Consider the following 12,059-nt stretch of genomic DNA (forward strand, 5'->3'; position numbering starts at 1 on the left):
ACACTTGACTTTTATTTTGCATCAGCCCCTTTTGTTTTCAGAAAACGGAAGTACAGAACAGCTTAGACTAAATTATACCATTACTTGAGGATGCAGCTGCCAAACAGGAATTTGTTTCATTGAGGTGGGCTGCAATTATACTTAACTGCAACAAAAAATGCACAAGGCACTTGCAAACTCACACTAATAAAGACTTAAAAATATTATACACTTTAAATAGTATTTCTTCTGGTTAATTTAGTAAAGGATTCTACTTTTAAACTACAACATTGTTTTATCCTGGTGAGGTGATTCTCTTGAATGCATCTTTAACATACTTTACTTTAGTATAAATGTGCTTTCTTTCCCCATCATTCTCCCTGTTCTTCTCAAAACATGATGAAGGACAAAAAAGAAGGCCAACAAGCCAACATTTTTATAACATCAGTTTAAAAATACAGAAGTTATTTTTTCCTACTGAATGGTTAATGTAATTTCTGGCTTGCATTTCATTAACACACTTATACCACTAGAGGAGGTTCTTTTGTTTAAAGCAACAAACATGTGTACCTCCAGAGCTATATCCTGCATGAAACAGACGTTTAATTGATAAATTGATGCACATTTCCAACATTTATTTTCCGCTGAGGACTTAGTGATTATCTCAGTAATGTAATTCACAGAAAAATACTTAGATTAAAAAAAAAGATACTGTTTAGCCAGGCACCCCACAGACAAAAAGATGCAAGTTACTTTAATAAAGAGGTGCGTTAAAACATTTTACCAGTAACACATTATGATTCAAAAAGTACAAGATGAAAAACAGGACTTTGACATGCTGAAAGTTTATCAATTTGTTACATGACCTGTAGTTTTAAACTATTTAACTGCAATTAAAAAAAAAAAAAAAGTACTCAATTCATTGTATCAGGGTTAGCTGAATAAGGATCAACAGAGAATCCAGGAAAACAATGCATGTAGAAAAAGAATATCACAAATCACAAGAGTTATTCGACTGCATTTCCAACGTGGCTCACAAAATTGCAGGAAATTACTAGCTAAATCAAGACATATCTGCAAAATAAATCAGATTATTATGGAAACAACACATTTCATCTTTTTACAAACACAGTGGCTTGAAGGACTTCCCATGGTACCTTTAACAACAGTGCTTTTCATATCAGTTCCAATTGCCAAATAGTTGTCTCTCTGTTCTTGCATCTTATACCCTTAAGGAATTACCTCTGTATTTACAAAATTACTTATGTAAAAAGTTCTCAGTCTTCCCAGCATACCTCCATGATTCAAGAAGCAAATTTGCTGCCCAGAAGACAAGTTCCCCACATACATACTCTTATTCCTTCAAATCACTTGTCACTCCAAGAGCTTGCTTTCCTAATGTACAAAAGTTAAGTGATAGCAAGGGAACAGTCAGCATATGAGAATTTCCTCTGAACTTGGAAGAATGGACTTCCTCTGAATGGAAGAAAGGATGACTATGCAGCCTCACTGTAGAAACAGGCTAAAACTGGAGCACTTTAGTTTAATGGCACTTCTTTTGCTCCAAGTCCCACATACAATCTGCATCAAGATCACTAAACCCTGTTGAGTGGCCAGTATCAGCATTCACTAAATCGACCAGCTATAATTACAGCTATCAAACTTGTCTCTATTAGCTGTTCTAGAGAAAGAACTGTTGCTTAAGCTCTAGCAACTGGGGGAGGAGGGGAGGAAGGAATAATCCTACTATAGGTTTGCATGTCCTGCATATGTGAAAACAAAAGGATTTGACAACATCACTTACTAAAACCCTACATCTGTTCTCTACTCCTTTGTGGCTCTTTAAATTCCTGGCAACTCACAGCATCTCTTGACAAATAACTTTCAAGAATGAGAAGGATTTTGATGCTTTGTTTCGATGGGGATTTTGGGATGAGGTTTGGGGTTTTTTTGGTTGGTTGGTTTTTGGGTTGGATTGGGTCTTTAAGGCAGTTGCTTATATGAAAATACGGACCCATTTTATCAGAATGACAAGCATCATTAAAAGCCTATACTTCCTCCTCTCATCTGTACTAGAAAGAGATACTCTAGCAATGCCCTCCCACGCTTGGCAGTCTGCCTTGCAGCTGTATTAAAGACATAAAATTTCACATGTCAGTGGAAGATTCCGTGTTGCAACTATACATAGCTTAATACTGCTGAAAGTTGGCCACTTTCATAAGCAACCAACAGATATGCACTAACCCTGGAAGAATATATTCACAAGTTCAAGAGACAAGCTCAGAGAGCTGATAGCAGATGGAATACAGCATGCAATTCACCTGGCGATTCCCTGCCATACACATTACTTTCAGACGAAATACAAAAAGTCACAAGAAAGTCAGTCAGGAAGACTCATTCCTCCAACAGCAAATACTGCAAATGTGTTAACTTGCAGTCTCACCAATACGGAGTACATTCTTTAGCAAGAAAATCGTCAAAAAAAAAAAGAAGAAAAAACATAAAAGCATCAGACACAGATAGGAGTGTGTTACATATTACGTAACTTTTCATGTTGTCAACATCATAACTAAAATACTCCCATTTCACTGACTTGCCTTGGTAAAGCAAGAATTAAGCCCATTCTGGAACAGGTAGAATCACAATCCCTCTTTGGACAGGTATCTCTACATCAAAATGAATCGCACAAATCTCAAATTCTGGATTACAGTTAAAATTACTCTCAAACCATTATTTTTAGGGAGAGATTCAAGTAGCCTGGACAGGACAAAGACGCTGAGATACCACATAGAAGAGGTCTCTGCATTAGTAGGTTGCAAAAGATAACACCAATGCACAGGTCTGTATTACTATTCAAGCAGCTGGAATAAAAAAACTGATCTGCCTGTTTTAGCGGCAGCACAAAGTTAAAGGATTCTCCCAATCAGTGCCTCTACTGGGTCCATAATGATTTTGCACAATGCATTTTTTAAAAGCTCTTTATTTCATGGAATAAGAATTTGGCTAAAGTTGTTAACACCAACATGGTGTATCTCATTAGTATCCCTCAGCTAGTCATTACTATCTGTCAGATAAGATACAGTACCCTAGCTTGGAAACTCTTACTCTGTGACAAATACAAAATAAAATAAGTGTAAAATCACAGCAGAGATAAGCAAAATACAGATTAACTTAAGTCTTGTCCATGTCACAGTTTTGCGTACTGTTATATATGAAGTATCAAGGTGCACTTGTTTGACTCACTGGTGACTGATTAATTTCATATCATCTTAGCAGGTACCTTTCTGTTTTCAGGGAAAACCTAACTTCCTTATGGTCCCAGGCAAAAGAAAAAAGAAGGAAAAAAAAAAAAAAGAACAGAAATCAGTAGAATTTAGTCAGGATAGGAGACTTCAAGATCAAAACTGCACGTCCGCTAAAGGATTTCATTATTGTTCTGACAGGCCTCCTTAGAGACAGCACATGTACAAGCAGACTGACTGCAAGAACAGTATTGGACTAAAGATGGTTTTTTTCCTACCTGGACAGTATCTTAGAATTATCAGAAACTAACAGACACCAAACCAAAGACAAAAAGTGAGTCAAAACCCCAATTCTGAACATCTCGTAAACTGAAACAGTTCTGTGCCAAGCAAGCCCGAGGTAGGAGTCTTCCCACTGCGTAATACCAATCTTACAAGGCTTTTTCCACGAGCGATCCTGAGGAGATTTTTAATTCACCTCTTTCCTTAGGCTGACGTAAGAGTACTTCTTGGTTTTCCTCTAAACTGAAATATAAACCTGTCTTGGACTTCACGCTGTAAATTTCTAAGAAACAAGAACATTGCAAGAATTAGCAGTTGGCTCCCAGCTTTATTTTAATGGCACTTAATTTCATGACAAAATAGGATACCTGCATCTGTGGATGATTCAAATGAGCATTTCAGGCTGTCCCTAAAGCAGGTGGGAGAAAGAACAGAGAAGACAACTCCTTTCTGGGTGTTCACTAAGTCTACTTTAGTCTTGAAAGCACCACCCATGCAGCTTCTCCACCACAGAGGTCGTCTTCCCATTCCCCAAGATCATATAAGGCTTTAAACTTTGGGGGGTTTGGGAGGGTTGGGTTTTTTTGTTGTTCGGAGTTGTGTTGTTGTTTGGGTTTTTTTTTTAACTCCAGACATTTTGTTTGCTTTCAAAGCATGACATCCAGCTCCCCCAAGATCCCCTGCTGCTACATTCAAAGGAAACATGCTTTCTCCCTGGATGCAATATAATGCTCTATTTTTGGGGTTGGATGCCTTTCTGTGCTACTCCTACTTATATTGTCAAGGATGAACGATAGCTTGCATATAGACTTGACCAACTATCCTCAGATTTTTATCCTCAATTTTAAAGAATTTTCCCTGAAGATACAACATTTAATCTTATGTTTTGCATGCCAGTGCACTGAATGCCTGACAACCTATGCCTGATATTCCTCTAACGTGCGTCTTTCAAAGAAGTACATTTGCTGCCGGAACTATGCATTTGGTGAATCTGTGCTGCAATTTCCCCAGCTGAGAGGGCAGACAGATACCAGAGACAGACATTTAAGCATTCTTCCCAAAGGAGTCTACTGAAAGGTCAAAACAAACAAAAAAAGTCTACAGAAACCATCAGGAGATTTAGCCAAAACCACAAGCCAGCACATAAGACACCAGCTTTTTATTCACCAAAAGCAGTAAGATGAAAGGAGATTAAAGAAATGCTCTCATTCAACTGACCCATGAAAAACTATGCAACAGTTAGATGCTGTACCTGTACATGTCTCTTTCTTCCTTATTAAGAGGCCTAATTAGGTCTAATGCTCCAGTTGCTAATGAATAAAAGCCACTTGTAATACAGTTACAAGTTGAAGCAAGTTATGAGAGTGAAATAACAGACTAAGCCATACAAATTATCTGCACACCATTAGAGAATTGCTGCATAAGCTGTTTAAGCACATAAAAAAAAATTCCACTTACTCAGCAGAATTACTTCCTTAGAACTCTCTCCTTTATATATTTCTACTAAACTTTTCTACTTTAAATAAACAAATTGATATTAATTTGTTAATTCAGACAGCCTTAATATAAGGCTTTTTACTAAATTAAGGTTTTAAGGTTTATTTTAAACACCTCACACGTTACGTCAAGGAAAGTCTTTTTTGAAAAATACATAATAAAACCATATAATTTAATATTATTCTGAAATCAAAATATTTACAACTTGAATGTCTACTGTGGAATTATTTCCAGAATGACATAGCTCATTGCCATCATTAATCAATCTTCCCACGTGCAGACTTTGGTATATCTTAACGATGCCACAGTTTATTAATAAACCAAATGACTCATGAGCAGCACAGATAGAGCAGTCACACAAAAAAACTCAGTAACACCCAATAACGACGTTGCTGTCAAGTCGGCAGGTGATGTGGACTAAGAAACTGCAGTTACTAAAATCTAAGGTCTGTGGTTCTGTTTCCAGGAAATACCTAGATCTATCCTATTAAAAGCTGGACATACACTATTTCAAAATGCCCTGCATTTCTTCAAGACCCGTGTAAGCACAAATTAACTAACAGTTATTCAAATTAAGGATATTTTCCATATCAGACTTAATAAATAAAAAGACTACTTAAAATTATTAGACCATATCTTGTACACACTGAAGCTACTAAACTACCTTAAGTAGTTGCTTTCTGCGATCTTCAGACAAATATAAAGAAAAAAAAAATACATTAATGTCCTTCAGCCCAGTCTGTCTCACTTTAGAATTTTCTGTCTCCTCCATTGGTGTTGCTAGCACACTCACCTAGCCTCTTCCTTCACTGAATACTTCAAAAGGCTTATTAGCAAACCCCAAACTTTTAAAATGTTGTTAGTTTTATTGTCACCACATCATTCTCCCTTGCTCATTGTCCATCTTTGTCTACCATCTGAAACAGCCGTTTAGGCCCTAAACTGTACAGTAACACTTCACTCTTAGACAGTCATTGGTTATATTATGATTACCAAAAAATGAAATTTGAATATAAAAACAAAGGCCACGAAAAAAACCCTCCTAACTCAAAGAAACTGCAGCACAGCAGAAATAACATGTAATATCATGCTGAGAATGGATTTAGAAAAAAAACATAGAAAAACCAAAACAAACTAAGTAATGCACATCAAGCGTACAAGCCAATATTTTGAAACTGTATCCTTCAGCTTACTACAAAATTAAACAAATAAGAAAGTATTTTCTGCAAATACTGAGAAAACAATGTCCTAGGTGGACATCTAGGGAAAATAGATTTTCATTAATTTTGATGCAACTTTTAATAGCATCTCGAACTAAATTTATAATCTTTTACTAATACAATTGATTCTTATCCATGTGAACCTGAAGATCCTATGAGATCCTGTGTTCTAGCAAGATAAAGTGTATGTGACAGGCTAGAAATGTTCCCAAACGTAAGAGACAGCATTTTCATTGAAAGTTTGAATGACATCAGATGTATAGAAATAAACTGTACTCCCAAGAAGACATTCTCACCCAGGCTTCATTTTATCTTTCCTTCAAGCAATCAAAAAAGCAGATCTGCTTAAGATAAAACTTCAGTTAGACTTTAGATATAACCTCGTGACCTCTGGATTACAAGGTAAATAAGAAAAATGTATGCTAAATCAACTACTTCTGCCTCCTTATTTCTTCACAGAACAGGAGATTTTTCCTTCAAGGAGAACTACTTCCTGAGAGCCTTCTGTTCACAGAAAACCTTCACAGATTTCCAACATAGGTTTTGCAAGAGAATCAACATGTTCTTAAATTAAAGGACTCCCTGAAATTCACTGGTGTTTTGACAACAGCTCTATATCAGGAGATATTTGATCCAAAATAGCTAAATAGACCAGAGAGTAGGTATAGCCAAAAAGGCAGAGGTAAGAAATTGCAGCTCAAATATCTGTTCCAGCACAGACAAACAAACAGGTGAAGCCATACACCCACGCTTGGATCTGTTGCAACAACCACCAGCAGAAAACCCAGGGAAGTGACACACTGCCGCTCTCTTTTGGTCTTGGCCGTACAGGAATCCTCTTCAGAGAAGAGGATTCCTGGAGTCTTCACCTCCCTGCACGGCTTCTCAGTGAGTAGCAGAGTAATTTCTCCTCCTGAAAGCAACACTTCAGAAGTGGAAGAGCTGGCCAAATTAGCTTTTATAGCGGAGTACAAATATTATATAATTTAAGAGTTGTATGTGTATGCTTAGACAAGTTTCATAAAACCATTTGTCACTGTTGCCAGGACTGCACTATCTTTCCCCCTCTTCCCACTCTTCAGAGAATCCTGCCTTCCGCTCATCAGGGGTAGTAACAACTGCTCCCCAGCCTCAGACAACAACTCAGAAAGCCAGCTCTTGACCATCAAAGAGCATGACCTTTTAAAGAAGTCCCGTTTTTTTCTTGTAAAAATCCTGACTTTTGTTCTTATGGACTACACCAGTCCAGTACAATGAGCAGGAAGTCATTCTGACCCCTCAATTCCGCACACTCTTCCATACTAACCTTCAGGTATTTATCCCAGGAAGAAACTTATCTTGATCCACCACTTCCAGTTAAACCAAGCTGACAAAGCCATACGGGAAAATCAAAAAAAAAAAATAGTATCATTATTTAAAAGCATCTAGGAATTTTGGGGTTGAAAATAAAAACCCTAAGCGACAAATGTGGAACTTTGGTTGTAAACGTCAGACTAAGGATATTTTGTGCTTAATCTTGCCAGTTTGCAAGCCAATTGTGTCAGGCTGAATTACAGAGAAATTATTGCTGTAACAATACCACATGAAACAAAGGAGGAGGGGAAAAAAACAAACACCAATTCAAAAAATTTTCACTGCAACCTCCGAGTTACAATAATTCACACTACATTTTTTAAAAAGTATTTCTAAATTCAATCATCTAACTATATAGAATTTAAGGCCAGTAAAGGGGTTAGGTCCTAAATTCAATGGAGTACAAAAGTTATTGAAAGTATTCATTGTCCAGAGTTTAACAAATGTCTAATAAGCACGTGTATGAGGTTAACTTAAAAATGGCTAACAGTGTAAAAAGGCTTCTAACACCTAGAGGAAGCCATTTTATTTTTAACATCAAACCACATTAAGAATTTATAAAATGCAATACTATCATGAAGGGTAATATACATACTGTAAGTTATTTTAAGCTTCTGAAGATAGTTCAGATTATTCTGTATTCTTTCCTGGAAGCTTGTGGGTGTGTATCCATGTATAGAAGCATATCATATGTGTGTGTGCATATATATATATGCACATATATATATGCACACACACACACAGATACACACATACGTACACACACCCTTTTTTTTCTTATATTTGAGTTCAGCAAGAAAGGACCTGAACAACAAAGCTTTGTGAAATTTCTAAAGGCTTTCCATAACTGCAGTTGCTCAGTGTGGGTATGCCAGCAGGCACTACAAGCTTGTCAAAATCTGTCCAGTTATTTCAGTGTACCACACCCCTCTTATTTCAACTACCTAGCCAGTGACAAAGCAATTAACAAGTAACCCCAAATTATTTTAAATAAATATTTAAATCCTTAACTAGCCTAATTCTGAAGCAAGCAGTGCACAGTAGCTATTGCAATTCCACCCCCTCAAGCCTAAATGCAATACATCTGACGCACAAATGCGTCATTAACCTAGGGGGTACAAAGAAGACAGTCTCACTTTAAAGCCTGTTTTCTTTGCACCAGGCAACACCTAAAAAAGCCTTTGAGAGCAAAGCAGGTTCAGAAAACAGTTATTACTCCCTTTAACCATTTCTTTTTCTTCTAGAATGCTCTTGTATCCCTTTCAGTAAGTTAAACAGAAATAGAATAGTTTCAGAGAAAAAAAAGAAAGAAAATGTACTCAAATCCATCTGAAAAAAAAAAATAAACCTCAAATCCTGGGTTACTGTTTTCCTAACAATGCATTCCTTAGTTTTTCCAAATAATGTAATCATCTGTTTTTCTTCAATTGAAGTGCCAAATACATTCCAAGAGTATGCTTAGAAAGATCAAACAGCAGACAATCCTCTATAACAATCCTGTTTATGGACTGCAAATACTTCAGAGCTATCAATACAAGTCTAAATGATATAACGAATATGAATCATAAGCTTTAACACTACAGCTGCATGCACACGTGTATTACATGTTACATACATGCACTAACATCCCCCAGTATCAAGATTCTCATGTCTGTACACAGTAAACGTTAAATAAACATGTTATCCTGTTTTAAGTTTAGCTTTCAATTAGCACATAACATTATTAAAGAAACAAGTTTGTATTTACCAGGGATGAATGAATCAATATTCCTGAATCTTCATTTGGCAAGCTGAATGCTGTGTATTCAAGGGCATTGTTTTCCCCTTGCTGTTTGCAAATATAACCACAGTTTCTCTCAAAAACTGTACGAATGCCTTTAAACAGAACCACACTTGTAGTGCAACCCATTCCAGATCTGTTGAATTTTGCATTTCTAGCAGCCCCGATTGCATTTGCAGAATGTCTTCTTCCTTTGCTCGGCTCGAATAATTTTCCTGTGCTTCGCAGAAATATTTCTTTGTACCATCTTCATTAGGTCCGACATTTAGTATGTTCCTCGACTAGAAACCATCAGCTACTGAAATGTAATCCTATTTGCTTAAGCCAAACACTGCCAAAAATCCAGCCGCAGAAGACAAAAATCAGGGAGCAATGAAAAGCAAAGGATACCTCAGCTGTAGAAGATAGGAGGCTTTCAGCATGTGCTATACTCCACAACAGAGATTAAAAGATATTCCAGAGGGTCAGGGAAAGAGCTCCTACATTTCAGAGATCCTTGGAACATAATCAAAGATGAAAGGAAACTGCAAAGATACTGCTGCAGTTTCTGCTGCCAGCCACAAAGAATCCTCATCTGCTGCAAGAAAGCACTCTCCCAGAATGCTTAGCACAGAGTTCGTACTGGCAAACATTTCTTTGCTTGACCTATATGTGCTTTTTAGTGTTTAAAACAAAAAACTTCAAAATAAAAAACTCAAAATACGAAGGGAATAATCTTAAATGACTGCTGCTATGGAAAAAACCCAATGTGTTATGTAAACCTGCTTCAATCAAATCTATATGTTATCAGCATGCTGCTATCAGTTCAGGCAAACCACAAGGGAGATGAAGGCTGTCTTTACTTTTTCCTTTCTTCTTCACACGCAAAGTGATCAGTCAATTCCCACCTGCCAGCAACTGACTTTATCTAGTTCTTGACTGCAAATAGTCAATAGTCATAAAAAAAGAAGGGGGGGGGGGGTGGAAGGAACACAGCAGATTGAGCATCTAGTTCAGACCAATACGCAAATCTAAAACAAAATTACAGAATACAATTTAAAATGCTTAAATTCCATGGGTTTATAGTGAATCGCACCTGTACTGATTGAATTTATCACCACAGGATTCTACTCCACATACTGTACTGGTATCTGTTGTAAAAGTATGTAAATATCTTTAAGTGACACAGAAGTGTTAATTTTTTTAAACTACTTTTAAAGGCAAGGAATTTGCAAAAAAATAACTGTCCCAATCCCCACCATAACAGTATCCTGTCAGAGATTGTGGGTTAGTTTTATATTTCTGCTAAATTGAAAGCACTGAGATATATTTACTTACCAAATTGTAAAACTGGTTGAAAGGGTGAACTTACAGACTCAGAATTGTTGCAATGGAGTTAAAAAAAGCTAAATTAAAAGGACTTTAGTGAAGGACGAAAAGAAGGAATAAACAGATTAATTATGTCTGCTACAGATTTGCCCCCATGCAAATTAACTTCTCTCAAGGAAATACTTGCATGCTATAATGAGACCACTCAGAAAAAATATTGAAGATTTATTAGCATTTTTCCCTGACATCTGGCTAGTTAATACATCTCAGTATGCTTCTCATTACATTTCTAACGTAACTACACCATAATAACATGCAGACACATTGATTAAAAAAAAAAACAAAACAAAACAAAAAAATCGATATTTGACAGTGATCCAAGTAGTTCCTGCCAGTCTCATATTCTCAAAGGCAGCAGTTAGCACACTCCACATATTGTAAGAAATACAAATTTTGTTAAGGTAGTTCTGCTAATAAGGAGGAGGAGAATAAAGAAGGTAGTGGTGAAGAATTTGGCATGAATAAATTCTGCTCTGAAGGGCAAAGATACTTCATACATAACCATGAACCTTGCACAGCAATGTCTCTGTACCTTTTTCTGCCTCTCTATCTATTCTACCCTCTTTGAAAACAAGAAGCAGGTCAGTGAGGAAGTGCCTCTGTTCCATTCACTAAGGGCGGATAAACCCATCCCTGCAAACATGTCAGGAAAAAAAGTCATAGGAATTAGCATGGAAGGCACCCCCAAAAAACATATTCAAGTTAACTGTTTCTAGTGCAGAAGCCCTTCGTTCCCACCTGGAATGTAGGATTACAGAGACCTGACAAAATTCAGGTTCCACACACGATATCAAAAGTTAGGAGGTTGTTAAAAGAAAGCACTGTTAAAAGGGTTCTCCAGGCAATTTCAGAGACTCCATAATAGGAAATCTTTCTACAAAAAAAAAAAAAAAAAAAGAAAGAAAAAAGTAGCTCATTCCTTAAGAGAGGATGAGAAAAATAAGTAAGTTTGCAACAAATTATCATGCACTAGACAGTTCCTTCAAATGCATAGAAAATGACGTCACTTCTAATGCACTAGGTAGGATGTGGAGAGACAGGAAGACAAAAAGATTTCATTTGGAAAGACAAACACATGACAGAATCACAGACTAAGTCAGGTTGGAAGTGACCCTGGGAGGTGTTCTAATTCAAAACCAATTAAGAACAAATTTAATTCTGATTATATCTTGAATAAATTTAGCATCGTGTTTCTACACTGTTTTAGAAAAGGCAACTGAAACTGACTTGGATCACCACAGTGGTAACAGCAACGACAAAAAAAGCATTCCAAACAGAGACTGAAAGGGAGATAAATATGGGGACATGAGGGGTGATGAAGAAACCACAGGGAGGAGG

The 12,059-nt window shown here is 36.7% G+C and overlaps 1 protein-coding gene across 14 annotated transcripts in view; it reads right to left on the reverse strand.

Annotated features, from left to right (window-relative positions):
• DOCK9 (dedicator of cytokinesis 9) overlaps window positions 1-12,059 on the reverse strand; it is a 128,579-nt gene that overhangs the window by 101,373 nt on the left and 15,147 nt on the right. For 8 of the 14 annotated variants that reach the window (XM_063336844.1, XM_063336898.1, XM_063336834.1 and 5 more), the window contains exon 1: window positions 9,321-9,930. The exons of 5 other annotated variants lie outside the window; for them this stretch is intronic. In XM_063336844.1, the coding sequence (XP_063192914.1) occupies window positions 9,321-9,482 (162 nt within the window). In that variant the 5' untranslated portion in view covers window positions 9,483-9,930. Of the gene's footprint in view, window positions 1-9,320; window positions 9,934-12,059 lie in introns of those variants that run through there. One more of the 14 variants, XM_063336882.1, reaches the window with a different exon arrangement.

This window comes from Chroicocephalus ridibundus, chromosome 1, assembly GCF_963924245.1.
Source record: "Chroicocephalus ridibundus chromosome 1, bChrRid1.1, whole genome shotgun sequence".
NCBI classification, from domain to species: Eukaryota; Metazoa; Chordata; class Aves; order Charadriiformes; family Laridae; genus Chroicocephalus; species Chroicocephalus ridibundus.